The sequence below is a fragment of the Chamaea fasciata genome, unplaced genomic scaffold, assembly GCF_029207755.1.
Source record: "Chamaea fasciata isolate MVZ Bird 193981 ecotype frontalis unplaced genomic scaffold, bChaFas1.0.hap1 SCAF_4, whole genome shotgun sequence".
NCBI classification, from domain to species: Eukaryota; Metazoa; Chordata; class Aves; order Passeriformes; family Sylviidae; genus Chamaea; species Chamaea fasciata.
The window spans coordinates 72,828,504-72,845,363 of record NW_027094089.1 but is presented as its reverse complement, the minus strand read 5'-3'; the positions used below and the strand labels follow the sequence as shown (position 1 = coordinate 72,845,363).

At 41.2% G+C, this 16,860-nt stretch overlaps 1 protein-coding gene across 1 annotated transcript in view; it reads left to right on the top strand.

Moving 5' to 3' along the window:
• Positions 1 to 16,860, top strand: part of MSH3 (mutS homolog 3) — an 89,726-nt gene that overhangs the window by 1,814 nt on the left and 71,052 nt on the right. The window contains exons 2-8 of the mRNA XM_066181962.1: positions 518 to 641; positions 1,249 to 1,472; positions 3,770 to 3,982; positions 5,326 to 5,442; positions 6,218 to 6,335; positions 6,860 to 7,005; positions 8,005 to 8,171. Of these exons, the coding sequence (XP_066038059.1) occupies positions 518 to 641; positions 1,249 to 1,472; positions 3,770 to 3,982; positions 5,326 to 5,442; positions 6,218 to 6,335; positions 6,860 to 7,005; positions 8,005 to 8,171 (1,109 nt within the window). The remainder of the gene's footprint in view (positions 1 to 517; positions 642 to 1,248; positions 1,473 to 3,769; positions 3,983 to 5,325; positions 5,443 to 6,217; positions 6,336 to 6,859; positions 7,006 to 8,004; positions 8,172 to 16,860) is intronic.

Genomic DNA, 16,860 nt, shown 5'->3' with positions numbered 1-16,860 from the left:
TTTGGTGGTATTTAACAGTGGACTTGAAAACTGCTACTGGTTTGGGCTGTGCTTATATGGAGGTTCTGGGTTTAGTTGGTGAGGCTCGATTTCTGGACTTCCTACTTAGTTCTAAGGAAATTGAAATTCCATGGTTAAACCATCTGAGATTATGATATGAAATGTGGATGTAAGATGCTGAAAGCACCCGTTGTGTGCTTCTGTGCAAAGTGTTTATGTTTTGTTGGACTTACAAGTTACTTCTTCATATTTAGTCAAGTTTCTTGCAGAACATGAGTGGTGAAACAGCAAAATTGATGGATTTGCTGTTTGCATAGTGTTCTAACTGCATGTTTCAAAAGATATCTGAGGAGCAGGATGCTCCAAGCTCCTCCAACCTGGCCTTGAACACTGCCAGGGATGGGAGACTGGATTATTTTGCATTAACTTCTTGTGAAGTTGCTGGTTGCATTATTCTCTTTCAGAGGACAGCAAACAGAAAAGGTAACTGAACTTAGGAGTTTAATTTATGTTTCAGGCTTCTGAATTTGCCACAAAAAGGAGCACATCTGCAGAAAGCAATGAACTCTGTGAGAAGAAGACCAAGGTGCGACAAATTACTCTGGAAGAGATCTGTAACCCACTGAGGACTCAGGATAAAAGTGAGTTGGTGTTAGCAAACCTTCAAGCATTGGCAGCCAGTAAATAAGTTTTTGTCACCTGTTCCGTTGCCTCAGAAATGCCCAAGTTCCATCTGGCTTTGAGCAGAGAATTTAATAAGTTAATGCTGGGATGAAAACTACTGAATATAAAGTTCATTACTTTTCAACAGAAGGAATTAGCCTCTTAAGTTTCAAAGTGGGAATGGTATTAAATTTGTCGGTGTGATGCTTTGAAGTATCACTAGGACACCCTCAAGAAGCAATATTGTCTGCTTAAAGAAAGGTACTGAAAGAAAATATGTTTGATTTCAAGTATTCTTAGCTAACTTTATGGATGTGCAGTTGTCAGTCCAAAAAATATTGATGCATCTCTTCCCACATAGAAAGAAGCACACAAGTGAGGAATAATGGTTTTCCAGGGAAGTTAACCAAGCTGTTTAAGGGCGTGATTCTGTTAGGCTGGCAGAAATACTGCAGTGGGAGATGAGAGGGAAGAGAGACATGGAGCAAAATGCTTGTGTTCTGTGCTTACTGATGTTCTTCTAATAGACATTCTCCTTTAGAAAATAAGTTGCTAATATGTTTTTGTTGTGAATTTTCACCAAAGAAGAATCTCAGAAGTGTGAAAAGTCCCGTATCTGTTTGCAAACTCTGGACAGGCTGAGGGAGTTCTGCAGTGATTCAAACCAGCAGTGTACCAGAGTCCGGGGTGATGGCTTTCAGGAGAAAGAATCTCAGAGTTTGGAAAAATGTCCCAATATTACTGAAAAAAGCTCAGAATTGAAGAATCCTCTTCCGTGTTGGGACACCGGCCCAAAGGTCTCACAGAAGGTATGCAGAGCTTTGGCCCTGTCGTGTGTGTAGATTGCTTGTTATGAGTTAAAGCAGCAAGCTTTGTCACAAGCTTCCTTTCATGCTCCTGTGCTCTGACGTGGAATGGTGCAGCAGAACCCAACAGACCTGTGTTTGTGTACGGATGTTTTCCTGAAGCTCTTTGCACAGTGAGCAGGATGGCTGTTATGGCTCCTCTGTGATACTGTTGAACAACAGCATCATGCGGGAACAGAAACCCTGTTGGTGGCACCTGTGCCTCTGGGAAGCTGTAACATCTTAATAACACGTGTTCAGAGAGGCACTTTGCTCAGCTTCCTTTCAGTTCCACGAGTTTTGATGTGGGCTCTCAAACTTCTAACAGGCTTTCTTTGCAAAAATATTGTGTAGGGTTATTGCTGAGATGTGGCTTAATCTAGTTGCTGGTAAATGTAACACTTTTTCATCTGCAGAAGTTAGGGGTAGCTCACACGAAAAAATGTCATTATGATAGGTATGATGCAAGTCAAGAAACTCTAGTGGACTAATAGTACTTTGCTTCCCCTTTACTTATTGGTCTAGTTAACATTAGTTACTTGGGGGGTTTGGTTGTCAGCCTGTTCGGTTGACATATTCAGGTCCTAGAATGCATCTCATGGCTCACTGTGGTAGCTGCTCTTCAATGGAGTTCTATATCTGGCTTTAGCTGATTTTAACCTTCCCTGTCTGAGGGCTGTGACCTTCTACTGGAGGTGTCTGCTTTGTGTGAATGTGGGGTCCACATGCTAAAGTGAGCAGGTTGTGGCGAGAGAATTCTGTTGTGGTAAGGGATTGAGGTTGTGAAGATGTAGTCAGTTGGAGAACCCAGAAAACTGATTCCAGGACTGACCTGCCTTCCTTGGAAGGGGTACTTTTAGCTATTTGCATCTTGCTTTTTACTTAGGAACCTTCCTCCTGCTAACTTATGACCATGTCAACAAGTGAGGTTCTGTGTTTGTTTTCACTCCTTTTGCCTTGTTTCATGCCCTTATTTCACATGCTTTGTCACAATAATTTCCTGTAAAACAAGGCAAGGTCATCCTGTTTGGCTGGCACAGACCTTGGACCGAAGACCGCCGAGTCTGCGGGCTGAGGATTTTGCAGTGGAGACACCTGAGCTGCTGAAGCCACCCAAGTTCGGGGTGCAGTGCAGCTTTGTTTTTGCTGAGCTGGTTCTCTTAATGGTCTGCAGTTGTGGGCATTTTCGAGTCACAGCTAAGTGCTGTTTTTCCCCGGTTGTTCTCTGACTGCACTCTTTGTACGTTCCCATGACCCAAAGGGCGTGATTTAAGCTCTCTCTCAGTGTTTTTTCTGAATTACCATTGCTGCTAAACAGTCTGTTCACTTTGTTTCTTGTAATCTGAATGGGGCCGTTGGTAGAAATGGAAGTTTATTGGATTTATTTGCAGGTACAGAATTTATACCACAACCTGAACAATTGTGTTTTGAACAGTCATATGCTTTAAAAAATTCTGGAGGGTGTTGTCTTTCTATTTTTTTTAACCCATATTATCTGTACTTGATCTTGAGATGTAAGTTAGGAGGAACTTTGCTCTAAGTAAAACACTTTTCAGCATTTTTCTCTGGACTTCTGTAGCCATCACTCGGCTGACAATACTGAACAACACAGTGTGGTAGAGCTGAAGTTGCTTGGCAAGAATAGGCTGCATAATGTCATTGTGAATGATGAACTGCAGACAGAGTGGGCTCAAAGCCTTGCACATTTAAGGTTTTAGAAACTGTAGTGTGGATTTTCAGTGTTTCAGTTATTCTGAGAGGTTTGCTGAACTTACGGAGGAAGTGCAGACTGGAGAAGGAGTACAGTTTTGGTGGCTGAGACAGGGAGCTGTCACTCACATTGGTTTGTTTCTTGATTTACTGTGGATTTTTGGAACATCATTCATCTCTTTGTGCTGGAGTTTCTCACCTGTAAACTGGGGCAATAATTCCTCCTTACTTCAATATATGTCCAGTTTGGACTGCCCAGTCTTTGCAGCCTGTATTGTCTTGGTCTGTGCTTTGAGAGCATATGGTACAATAGGGTTCTGATTTCCTCTCTGGTGTCTGAGGACTAATTAAATTTGACTTTCATGGCTTTTTAATTCCTTTTCATTCCAAATATACTGGATTCTGCATATCCTGCTTCAATAGTTGTACTGCAGCTTGGGGCCTCTTCAATGCAAGTGCAATCTTTAGCTCTGTGGTCAGTGCAAGCCAAGGAGGGCGAAAATGATTTGTTTGATGATTCCTAATTATACTTTTCCATCTTTTATTTACAGGAGGAGTTACAATGTAATCTTAGTCAATTTTCTGCGTCTGTTAAGTCCTATGAAAGTTCTCAAAATTCTTCAGATACAAATCTCAATAAAAGAACGAAAAGCATTTACACACCATTAGAACTCCAATTCCTAGAAATGAAGAAAAAGTATAAAGATGCTGTTTTGTGTGTGGAATGTGGATACAAATACCGGTTCTTTGGACAAGATGCAGAGGTAATTTTTTCCACAATTATGGAAAGATACTTGCATTATGCTGGTGTCATCCCAGGTCTGTGGCCAGTTCTGGGAGGGGGACTTCTTTGGGGGCATAAATTTTAAAGGGTTATTTTGTTTTGTTTTGTTACTTGAAATCAGGATGAAAAATCTCTGCATGCTGGAATTCAAGACTACACATTTTTTTGCCAAAATGGCATTTATTATTTCATAATCACATGGTAGTGCTTGCTATCTTGTATTGAGAATTTAAGGTGCGTTCCTGGAATAATTTTTTGTCAGAGTTAAAGTTGAAAAACTTTTGGAGATGAATTGTATGTCGTGGCTCAGAACTCTACTGTAATATATATCCAATATAGAACTGTGATGTATGACATTAGGAATCTTTCAGGTTGAAAGGCAGTGGAGCAAGTGATGTTAAAAAAGATGAATGTATCACGTATAGCCTGGGTGCAGAGAGCATCCTGAATGCATGTCCGGGTATGGCACCTACACCTGGCAGATCTGTAGGAACTGGAAAGGACTATATAACAAGCATAATTTTAAAGTGATGGTTCATAAATGTTACATAATGTTTTTTCTTATGATCTGTCCCAAAGTTGTTGCTACCAACCTTTGTTTGGTGCTATTTCCACAGTTGAGACCAGTGAGAAATGTTGCTTGGTTACTGGGAATTCATTTTCCCCATCATATTTGTGCTGTGTAATTTGTCTGCTCATTTGCTGGTGTACTTACAGTCCAGAAATAGAAATATGCTGTTCAGATAGATGGGTCAGTGTTTGCCTGCATGTCCTGCCTAACACCACATCCTCTAGTCAGTGAATACCTGCCTTTTTGCTAAGGGGCAAAAAAGCAATACGAATCACGCATGATAATGTCACGTTTTAGTAAGTGTAGTTACTCTTTTTCATTAAGTATTTAGTTTCCACTGCTGTTCAATATTGATTTTTCAGTATTTTAGTTGATTGGCCAGGTTAATCCCATCTTTATCACCACACACTGAATACTTCCATTCCTGCTGTGTTTTCAGTAGTGTGAAAATCATTTGACCTTTTGCTGAGCTGTGTTTCAGACCCTGTGTATGCAGTGTGGGTGGTTTACCTCACAGTGGTAAAGATCAAGGTGCAACCTTAAAACCTGACACCCGCAGCCTATGATAGTGAATCCCCTGTACATGGCAATGCTGGGACAAGAAGGTGGAGGAGCCCCTGCAGGCTTTCTCCTGGAATGTTTTCCCTTTGTCACTGAGCTTTTAATTGTAGTTGTGCATCACTGTTGTCTTAGAGATAAGCTCCTTACCTTCTTAAATTACTTTGTGACCTGTTGGCTGACTCCTGTTGCAGATTGCAGCTAAAGAACTGAACATTTACTGTCACCTGGATCACAACTTCATGACTGCCAGCATCCCCAGCCACCGGCTCTTCGTCCACGTGCGCCGCCTTGTAGCCAAGGGACACAAGGTTACCCCTGATTCCTGCTAATTGAGTACAGACCAGCCCTGAGAGAACTTGCACTGCTTGTACCAGAACCTGGTTTCAGCTGAGAAGTGGGCAGCTCGTTATCACTGGTTCTTGCAGCAGAGATGGCCAGCTTCCCTTTGTTTCAATTTCTCTGTGCTGCGGGTGTCATGAACCATTAGCAGATTCAGAGAAGTATCTTCATTTTTTCAGGAACAATTTTTTGATTGTGTTAACAGTTCCAAAACAATTATTTTTCTTGGTGTTTCTGTATCAAGTTTTTGCATTTAATAAGGAGATATGTACATATCCTCTCTGTGTTTTATTATTCCTTGCATCCTTGTTTTTCTTATCCCAGCCCATTTCTTTTTTCTCTGTTCCTTCCTGTTCTGGATCCCTGTAATTCTGTGGCTTTCTGGTGATAACCTTTTTTTTTGCTTCCTTTTCTAAGAAAAGGACTTGTTGATTCTCAATTGGATGCAAGCAACCGTTCTCTAATAAGCAGTGATGTCCAGCTAAATTGTTTCAAAATAGGAGGAGAAGCACAAGTACAGAAGTTGAGAGGGCAGTCAGGAGTAGGAAAAGGGTCAGGAAAAGCTGTGCCTTATAATCTCATTAGTAGGATTGATGTGAGAGCCCTTTCTGTTGATGATGTATTCCAGCTTGAATTATGCATTTGTTGTTTGCACATCTTAAAAGATTACCAGATATATAGAATAGTAAAAATAACAATTTATTACCAGAGATCTAACTTTGTTTCTTGTTTGTCTGCCTGTAGGTCGGAGTAATTAAACAAATGGAAACTGCAGCACTGAAAGCTGCTGGAGAAAATAAAAGCTCTCTCTTCAGCCGTAAGCTGACTGCCCTCTACACTAAGTCTACACTTATTGGAGAAGATATCCTTTTCAAATAAACTTGTTTTCAGACTAACCTTTGGGAGTCTTGGTTCTAGTGTTATCACCAGGATGGATCATGAGCAGCTAGTGGCTGACATAAGAATGGCAGCAGGAAATAAAGTTCTTTCCATTTTATGTTATGGTAAAACATCTTGCTGTCTTTACAAACCGTTTAATAATCTCCTCAGGGCTATAGGTTTGTTGTGTTTACTCTAGTTTCTTCCTGAAGTCATGGAGTGGGCTTACCACATCTGCAGTGTCCTGCTGGTCTTTCCTAGAAAATGTTGAAATGAGAGAGAAACATCTTTTAACCAATGAATTTGTTATCTTTTCTTCCATGTTTTGTTTTCCTCTATCCTGTCTTATCTACCTCATGGTTTTAATTAAATTTCTCAAACAAACTTACTAGATAGCAGAAGCTGAAAAGATTGTTAGATTAATGTTTGAGAGTACAAGACTTAGATCTGGAAAGACCCGTGAATAGTTCACCTAAATGTGTGTACTTTTTTTTTAACATTTGTTACATGTGAACCCTTTGTTGAAGCTGGATGATTCTCTAGATGTTGAGGAGGTAGCAGCAGATGTCCCTGATAGCTACCTCCTCTGCATCTCTGAAAATGGAGACAACCTGAAAGACAGAAAGAAAGGTGACATTGTTACAGGCATTATGGTAAGTTAGTTTCTCAGGAGTCAGTATTTTAGGGTCTGCGCAGTTGTTTTGTTGTGTGTTTTGTTTTTTTCTGGGGAGGTGGGTGGCTACCGTGTTAAATTCATGACTGTTCTGTCTTTTAGATTTTATTTTGCGGGGGAGTAGGAATTGATTTTTTTCTTTTTTTGCGAAAAAAAGGCACTTTAGGTAAGATATCTATGTGTGAACTGTTATTGCTTTATATTTGAAAGCTGCAGAAAGGGTATGGAGTTGATAATTGAACATTTATCAAACTGGTTTTGCTGCTGTTTCACTTGAAAACATACTAGTATGTTAACCAAATACATTAGGGAAATCATTAGTTCAGATGCTTTACAAATTTCAGTGTTTAAACATTTTTAGAGTCAGTATTTTAAAGCTTGTGAGCACTTTTTTGCTCTACAAAATGCCATTCTTTATAGGAAGAGACTTAGGATTTTTTTACCACTTATACTGCAGATTTGTATTGTCTTTTATGATGAAGACTAAAACCAGTCCTGTTTAACCAGCAGAGCGCAGTGATAACTGAAGCCCAGTCAGCTGGTAATGAATTAATTAAATGTATCTTGATTATGTCTCTGTTTGAATGTCATGCTGCTGTTGGGAGAGAAAAACAAAAGCAAGTGTTCAAATTCCAGTTCGCATTACATGTACAATTCATAGGCTTCAGTTAATAGATTGTCTGATATTAAAAATTGAACAGTGATGGACTGGTAACAACAGGAGCACATTTGCATTTGTAAGGTATTGTTGCCACTTATCAAGATAAAGTTCTGTTTGTGTTCTGAAGTTATTGTTGTATCATGGCTTTGAAAAAAAAGCACATTCAGGTTTTTTGATCTGCCATTTCCACTATGTGTGGGGGTGCTGTATAACTTTACACCATAGATTTTCTTTCTGGTTAACAGTTTGAGCCACTGAAGCAGGTCCTGAAAATGTGAGTATTCAGTGGATATATGTGTATATATTTTTGTTTGGCAGGCAATCCAGCCAACTACAGGAGAAGTAATTTTTGACAGTTTTCGGGACTGTGCTTCCTGCTCGGAGCTGGAGAGTCGGGTTCTGCGCCTGCAGCCAGTTGAAATAATTCTTCCATCTAGGCTGTCAGATCAATCTGAAAAGCTCATCCACAGTATAACCTCCATGAGGTGAGTTCTGTGGGGGGTTTGTTGTTTGGGGTTCTTTTTTCCCAGACCCACTGGTGAAGCTGAGATCCGGAAGCAGGTATGGGTGTGTAGTTCTGTCGTGGCCCTTTTCAGAGTAGCTACAGTTTGCTGCTGCGTTCAGAACTTCCCAAATCCCACTGAGTTCTGGGCACTTGCTCCCAAGTTGTATTTATACTGAAGTTCATGGCTTGTGTCTCTGGCCTGTGATAGATTTGTGCACTTAAACATTGTCATTTTCGTGGTCCTTCCACCACACTCCTGATCACAGGATCTGCTGGAGTAATTTCCAAGCTCATGCACTTACCCTTCAGATCTAAAAGAGGTGTTATGTGGCTTTTTTTCCATGTTTGTCATAGTTTTGAGGTCTCTAAAAGACATGAGACTTCCTTTTCTATTAATGTAGATAGGTGTGGAAAACCTTTGCAACTGTTTGTCCTATTACACCATCTTGGACTTGGGTACAGATCTAGAAGTATTGTGACTAATCATGTCTTTGCTTTCCTGTTGTATTTCGAGAGTTTCGAGTTCTCTTGGTGTATTTTGAGAGGAAATTTGTTACCCCTTTCCTGTATCAGTTTTGCTGTGTAGTAAAGATGGAGTAGGATGTAATTTTCAGGGTGATAGATGAAGGATGAAGCAGTCTTCTGAACAGAGGTGATGAAATCTTGTAGATGCAATTTTTTTGAGAAAATTTTGGTTTTTCACTATTTCTTTTTAAATGGGTTTAAAAGTTTTGGACTGTAGAGAGCTAGTTTAGGGCTTGACATTTCAATTTTGAATGAAATAGTCATTCTGGCGTGAATTTTGGTGAGTGGTTGTGTTTCTTTTCCTTTTTCTTTTGTGTTTTTTTGGTTATGCACAGTTGAGAATGTTAATGAGTGACTTCTTGTTTTTGTGAAGACAAAAAATGCTACCCATTAGCTGATTTTGTGAACAGGGATTAGTTTGTAGTTTTTTCACCTTTCTGGTAATTTGCTAGGCAACTTTCCAGCCCAAATGTCCTTAATTACATGAGAGTGACAAAAATAGAACACATTATTACAATACACCTCAGCAGCCTTATTTTAAAAACAATTCTTCATGGATATTTTTCTTGTACCAGAGATTAAACCACTAGAGGGCCCTGAAGTATTTCTTAGTAATTTAAGTGGTTTCAATATACTGCTTTCTTGTGCTTTTAATTAGGTTTGGTTTTGTACCATTTCTTTTGTACACCAGTAATTTCATTTTAACGCATATTGGCATGTCTGTAGTATTCAGGTTTGGTTATTGGCCCAGTACCTGGTGATTTCATCCTTTACCAGCTCTTTTCTAAGACCTCTTGTTGAGAATCTTCTATGAGCTGTAAAAAGTTTAATTTCCATAATTTTTTGAAGACCTTTCTAACTAAAATAATGGGAACTAGATCTTGTGGTTCAAGAAGGCTTTTTGTGTTTTTGTAGGGTACGGATACAGCAGAAAACCACTGAAATTATGAAAACAGGGTAAAGATGGGAGAAAAAAATAGGGAAGGGAGGGGAGGAGAGGTTTTTCTACTCCGCCTGTGTAGTGCAAGAATTGCAGCAGGGGTGATTTGGTGTTAGATGTTGCTTACTAGAGCTTGGCACTGAGTGAGAAAGATGATGTGGCCAGCACACAGACTGTGCTTATGGTTACCAAAAGAATGAAATAAAATGTTGAGCTAAGGTAAAGCACTGCAGCTTTATGAGAGGAGCCCTAAGTTGGTTCAGTGCCCCATTACGCTGACAAGAGTTCATGGTCTCACTGCTTCCCTTCAAGTTCTGTAAGGGTTTTTTTTATTCTTTACTATTCTAGGGTGGATTTATTGACTGGGAAATACTCTTCAAGCATGCTGAACTGGGGGCCAGTGAAGAGCCTTCCCTCAAAAGAAAAGCTTGTATTAAAAGTAGGTTACAAAAACTGGTTCAGGACAAACTGTTCTGGTGGGTACTGTGCTGTTCCAAAACTGTTAGTAACATCTGTTTGCAAGTGCTGACCTGCCTGGAGCAAAATCTTTTCATGGTTTTAGTTTCCTTCTTTCTAGAAAACAAAGAAAAAGTCTTGCCTTCAGAAAAGACATATTTTTTTCCAAAGAACATAGCATTTTGTACTCCAAGTTCTTTCTAGACCAGGGTGAGCACCCACCCTTCTTAACATGTTGGCTGCTTTAAAACCTGGCCTGTATTGGTCTCCTGCCATTGTCTTTGAGGCTCCTTTGGGATATTTTTGCTCCTCTCATGTTGCCTCTTCTTGTTTCGTTGGAAAATACAGTGCATCTTTGGATTGCTCTGTTGTCCCTCTTTTTTCCATTTGCCCTCTTTTTGCAATTTCCATTCTGTAGCATTCTTGGACACCCTGTGAAAACACAGTGATCATGAGTAACTTTTAACCCAAGGTGTTTCACCCAGGTCTGCACTGTTTGTTTAGGCTGCAGGTAGTCTGCAGCTTGTTGCCCTGTGATAACTCTAAGGTTCTGAGTACGGGGTTCAGTTTTCTGCTCTTTCCTGAGTACTGCAGTAGTCTTTGGCTTGGAGTTGGTTCCCTGGAATTCCCTTCTCTTTCAGACCCATTGAGAACCAAACACATCCTCCCTCTCCAGGCATGATGGAATGCCTCAAGTAGCTGAAACTCCATCATTATGTTCAACACAAGCCTTTTTAATTTGTGTTTCAGGACCTCTGCAAATATAATTTCAAGCTCCTTCTGCTAAGTGCAGTGCTAATAGCCCTCTGGTTTAGCAGCGGCCTCTGCTTTTAACTGTATTGGGCGAGGTCTCTGCAGGTTTGTTCCTCTCCAGTTTCTGTCATGGTCTCTTAGAGTGAGCTGTACTGGATTTATTACATTTGGTCAATGGTGCTGTTCAGTGCTAATTGCTCTCATGGACAGGGTTATGGATTTATGTCATAAGTCAAGTAGAAATTCAGCTGGAATGAACTCTGACTTGTAACTGTATCAAAATGCTTTTAATTTTGTGGGTCTTTATATGTGACTGCTGGTTGCTCAGATTAGAGGATGCATTCATATAGTTAATGTTAAGGAATTTTTTTTTTCTATGAAGGGCATGTGCATTTATTTACATAGCTCAGCTCCTGGGGTTTGTAGGTGAACAAGGACAGGAAGGGTTATAGTGGCAAAAACAAGACCCCAAAGGGTTTCAGTGAGAGTAAACAGCATTGCACATTAAGTGGTAGAACAGAGGAGTGAAGAGGCCTGGTGATCATAAAAAGTGGTTTCATGGTTTGTATAGCTTGTAATGTTCCCATGGATTTTTAAGTGAAAGGCAAGCTGTGACAAACATCTTGAGAATGTTTTATGTCAGTGGAAGTTACAAGCAGTTAAATTTGCAGCAGGGAACAAAAAAAGCAACTAAAGTACAAAACCAGCACGTGAGCTGTTTTCTGTAAATACAAACCCCATCAGTGAGCAGATGTTTACTGATACAAGTGGTATTTTGCGCTGCTGAGAATCCAGCCCGTGGTCTGTGCAGGCAACTGCCTGAAGTGGTAATGTCAGAACTCTGTCCTTTTGGGTGATCAGGGGAAAAAAATCCACCACAGTGTTACCACCTCATGCAGTAACCTGGAAGAGTTGGTGGTTGGTGTTTTTTGCCAGTTTTATCCTGTCTCAGTCAGGACATGCTGCTCTTCTCAATACTGGCATTCATTATTGTCTACTGTGGCATTGCAGGTGAGGGAATCATGGGGTTTACATCTTGTTTTACAAATTGCTTATGAGTAAAGTGTATTTATTTGCCACAGCTGCCTGACTGCCCCTCACAGTTTGGAATGTCCTCTAGGTGGAATTACTGCCCCCCTCATGCACTTGGTGTTGTTGCTGCAGGGGCATGAAGAGGCAAGTGCAAAGCCCTGTGTCCAAATGCAGTGTGCTGCACTGTTCTTACCCTGGGTGATAAATTAGATAAAAAATGTTAGCATTGCCTTTTACAGCCTTTGCAGGCCTGCCATTCCCAGCCAGTGTATTTATAAATTTCCCCCCAGGCCAAAGCTCTATTGAGCTTTCCCAGACTCATACCTGGTTCAAAGGTGCATTATTCCTCATGTGACTGCAAAGCTTGGAAAACATGCTGTGTTCAGCAGCTGTATTTGTGGCATTATTGCACTGATCAGTAATATTCTGGGGTTTAGATTTTTTTTCCTCCCCTCCATTTGAGATAGAAATTATCAAATGAAGAACTGTTAAGTCTTGAGCTTGCTGCTTGTCCAGTTTCTTGGTATCAAGAAGTAAACTTTTTACAAAGGAAAGAAAACCCCTACCTTATAAAGAGAAGCAGGAGAAGTAAAACTTTAAAGCCTTTGTTTGTGTGTTTTGGCAGCTGTCTGATTTATTATTATAGGACAGATCAGAAGCTGTAGGAGGTGACATGTAAGTTAGGGTACCTTTTTTTGTCCTCTCTGGTTGTGATGTTGCTTGTTTTTTTCTCTCAGTATAAATTCATATATTGTGATCTTTCAATATTCAAAAGGAGGATGACTCTTAAGCTCTTAAAACTGGTGTGCAAGTTAATTTTTTTTAAACAGTCTATGAATGTTGGCATATATGTTAAAGTCCTAGTGTTTTAAAAGGACTGTTTTTTCATAATTTATTCAACTTTGAAGCTGACTTGGGTCGTAACTCTTTCCCTGTGAAACAGTGGCATTGAGGATACCTTGGATGTGTTAACATCTCAGACTTTACCTTTTTTCCCCCATTTCCTGCCCTCATTGTTAATGCCAGGAGTTAGAAATTCAGCAGTTTTAATCTAGGCAGTGATGTCAATGAGACAGGATGGGACAGAGGAAGACAGGCTGTGTGCATGTTTGACCTGTAGGTGGCAGTGATATGGAGTGAGGAGAGTAATGCTCTTGTAGTCATAGTTCAAAGCCCCTCCTGAGCTGGGGAGGAGAGGCCATGAATTTATTTATTTTTCATAAACCCAGAATGTAATTGTTTTCTTAATTTTGAACAGAATGAAACAGAATGAAACTGAAGTGGGTTTTTATCTACCATCAATCTGGTGAACTGCAGAAAGGAGCAAGATTTATCTTTCGGGTTCTCTTTAGCAGTTTAATTCTGTACTTAACTGACAGTGTTTGTCTCTTTTAACAGATGTTCTTTTCTAGTACGGCAGAGGTAAGAGGCTTTTGGTAAATTAGACTCCTGAGGAGTGTGCTTTGGGCATGGACTCTTCCTCTGGGAATTTGGAATAGTACAAATGACTGTTAGATGTTCAAAATTCACGTGAATGTTTTCTGGGTTCTTAGTAGAGAATTTGAAATCACTACGGTAGTAATTAACTCTGTATTACCTAGCAGCACAGTGGTTTTTAAAGCAAAAAGATTTTATATAAGATGCTTGCTTTCAGTTTATGTAAAAGATTTTCTGCAGAGGGAAATAGATGTAATTAAGAACATTTTCTAGCAAATATATTTGAGTGTATTCCTGTTTTCTGTTGTGCCTGTCTGGTTGGCTTCTGTCAGATCAAAGATAACTGCCCCTCCATACCTCCTGCCTGCTGTTTTACAGCTATGCTGCTGCTTTCTGGAGTCTTTACCACTTCGTCCTGTCTCTGCCCTTCTGTTTATGTGTCTGTTTATGTGTCTTGGATGTTCCTGTCCCCATTTCCAGTTGCATTCCTGGCAACCTGGCACTGTCCTGCTCCTGCAGGCCCCTCTACAGAGGTGTGGCTGAGGGGACCTTCAGGAGGAGAGAGAATTCACAGATACGACCTTGGGGAGGGTACAAATGACACCTCTCCATCCTGCTTCATGTGTCACGTGCTCTGAGTAGTGCAGGGGTATGGAAAGGAAGGATAACTTTCCTGGACAGCTTCCTGGACAGCCACCTGCCATCTCACTGCATGCCTGCTATTGCTTTGTGGCTGTGCATCTTCCTTTTTACGAAACGGGTCTTGTCAGGGCTTGAAGAGGAGCCAGGAGAACACTGTGAAGAGCAAGGCGGTGTTCATATAATCACAGAAGCTTTTGGGTTGGAAGGGACTTTATAGGTCGTCTAGACCAACCTCTCTGCTGCAGGTAGACCAGGTGGGTCAGAGTCCTGTCCAGCCTGACCTTGAATGTCTCCAGGGATGGGCATCCACCATCTCTTCTTGGGCACCCTGTGCCAGGGCCTCACCACCCTCATGGCAAAATACTCCTTCCATATATCCAGTCTAAGTCTCGTCTAAATCTACTCTCATTTAGTTGAAAAAATGACCCCTTGCCATGTCTCGTCAGACCATACTAAAAATTCTGTCCCTATCTTCCTTATGGGCCCCCTTTAAGAATTGAAAGGCCACAGTGAGGTCACCCCAAAGCTTCTCCTGTCCAGGCTGAACCATCCCAGCTCTCCCAGCCTTTCCTCCCAGCAGAGCGGCTCCATCCCTCTGCTCATCCTGGAGCCTCCTCTGGCCTGGCTCCAGCAGCTCCAGCTCCTTGCTGTGCTGGCCCCAGGGCTGGGGCAGCTCTGCAGGTGGGGTCTGAGCTGAGGGGGCAGAGGGGCAGAATCCCCCCTCCCCTGCTGCCCACGCTGGGGCTCAGCCCAGCACAGGGGTTTGGGGTCCCAGCTCTGCCCCACAGCACCCCCAGGGCTCCTCCAGGGCTGCTCCATCTGCTCAGCCCCAGCCTGGATCCAGCCCGGGGCTGTCCTGATCCAGGGCCAGCACCAGCCCCTGGCCTGGTTAAACCCCCTGAGATCCCCATGGGCCACTCCTGGGGATGTCCAGGTCCCTCTGGATGCCATCCTGTCCCTCAGGGTTGTCACTGCAGCCTCAGCTTGGTGTCACCTGCTGGGGGTGTCCTGGATGCCTCCATCTGTGCCACTGATGCAGATGTTGAATCACACTGGTGCCAGCACAGACCCCTGAGGGCCATTGATATCCACTGTGGCTCAGCCTTTGACCAGTGCCCTCTGGATGTGTACAACCAACTGATTCCTGATTCCTGAACAGTCCATCCATCAAATCCATTCCCAGGGAAGTGCTGTATTTGCTATTACAAAAAAAAAAAAAAAAGAAAAAAAGTACTAATTTGAGAGAAAGTGAGCTAAGAAGAGGGGCTAAAAACCTTTAATTTAAGGGAAACAGTTGTGTGCTGTCAAAAATTCTTACTATGAGTATTAATTGATTTATTAATCTGTTTTAATTGTCTGAAAAGATAGCACATGAATTTCCATCTTTGAAGTGGAGAAGTTAAGCCTTACCATAAAGCATCCTGTGTATATTGCCAGTACAGTGAACTTGTTACTCCTCATAGCTTTGAGAAAGAAACCCAGCTTGGTTTGTCTCTGAAATGTAACACTGGGATTGGTGCTTTGAATTAATCTAGGTGAAAATAGCCCTGTGTGACAAAACAGTCTGAGTGTGGGAAATTGCACTTGGCCCAGCTTTCAGACCAGAGTCAGAGCACAGACCTGACCTGGCACCAGAATCTGAATGCCAGTGCCTTGAGTTGCCTAAGCATAGAAATAGTTTCATAAATATCATCATCAAATGTATTTAGCTTCAATTAAGTTATATTTTGGAATGCTTATTTTGGAATCTGCTGTTCACTACTCAAAGCCATGATGTACCTTTGTGAGCCACGGCAGGGGGCAAACTACCCATGCTATCAATTAATCATCTTGTGATATATAATTAGCATACTATCAGATGTTATTAGTTGCAGAGTAACACGTTTGGTTTTCAATGTACTGAGGAGGGGAGTCCCAGAATGGAGTTTCACCAGAAGCTTTGAAGTGCTGCTGGTGGGTTAAGGAGTTGGCTGTGTTCCCACAGTGCCTTTTTGTATGATCATTGCGAAAGTTTTTGTGGCATCGCAGAGAACTGCAGCGGGAAATAGAAACCCACAAATACCAAGAAACCTCTTTCTCTTAATGTAATCCTTTTTTTTAAATTTGTTTTTTAAAGAAAGAGAACTTGTCCTGAGTGTGGCTGTGTTGAGAGTGGTCCATTTGGAGTTGGCTGTTGAGAGAGGACTCAGCAGGATCTGAAGACCCTCTGCTGCAGCCCAGATACAGGAAGGGTTTCAAAAATATGAATGAATTATTGTGCATTAATAGGGATGTATTTTCAGATACTTCTGGCTCATCACTGACCAGGAGCAGAAGCTAGACCAGTACGCTTCAGGTTAAGCTGGGTGAAAGGAATTCTTGGCATTTTGTTGGGAACATTCTTTATAGACAGATTATGCCAACAACTTCTTGTATTTTAGAAGATAGGTACTGAACAAAAAGAAGACCGTGTGTCTTCTGAACAAAAATCCTTTATCTGACAGAAAAACTCAATTTCACTTGGTAGTTTTATCCCCCTCCTCCCTCTAATATTGTAACCGTTTGATTGGTTGGTAATAATAGAAGATTTATTGCTCAGTTTCCTTACGTCTTGAGTTACAAAATCTAATAAGTTGAAGTAAGTATCTGTTGTCTGTACAATTAAGATACTATTTTTTCTTCAATTTTTGACTTACTTGAAGAACAAAGACAAAACTCTGCGACCTCTGTTTTCAGCTCACTTCTTCAGGGATGATGTGCAGCCTTGTGATACTTAAAACTGTATTTCGAGCTGAACCATTGCTAGCCCTTAAAGTATAAACATGAGATAAATTGAATTTCAATTTAGAATTCTTTTTCATTTTTTTTCCTTAAAAGCATACCATTTGGCCCAAACTGCCTTCAT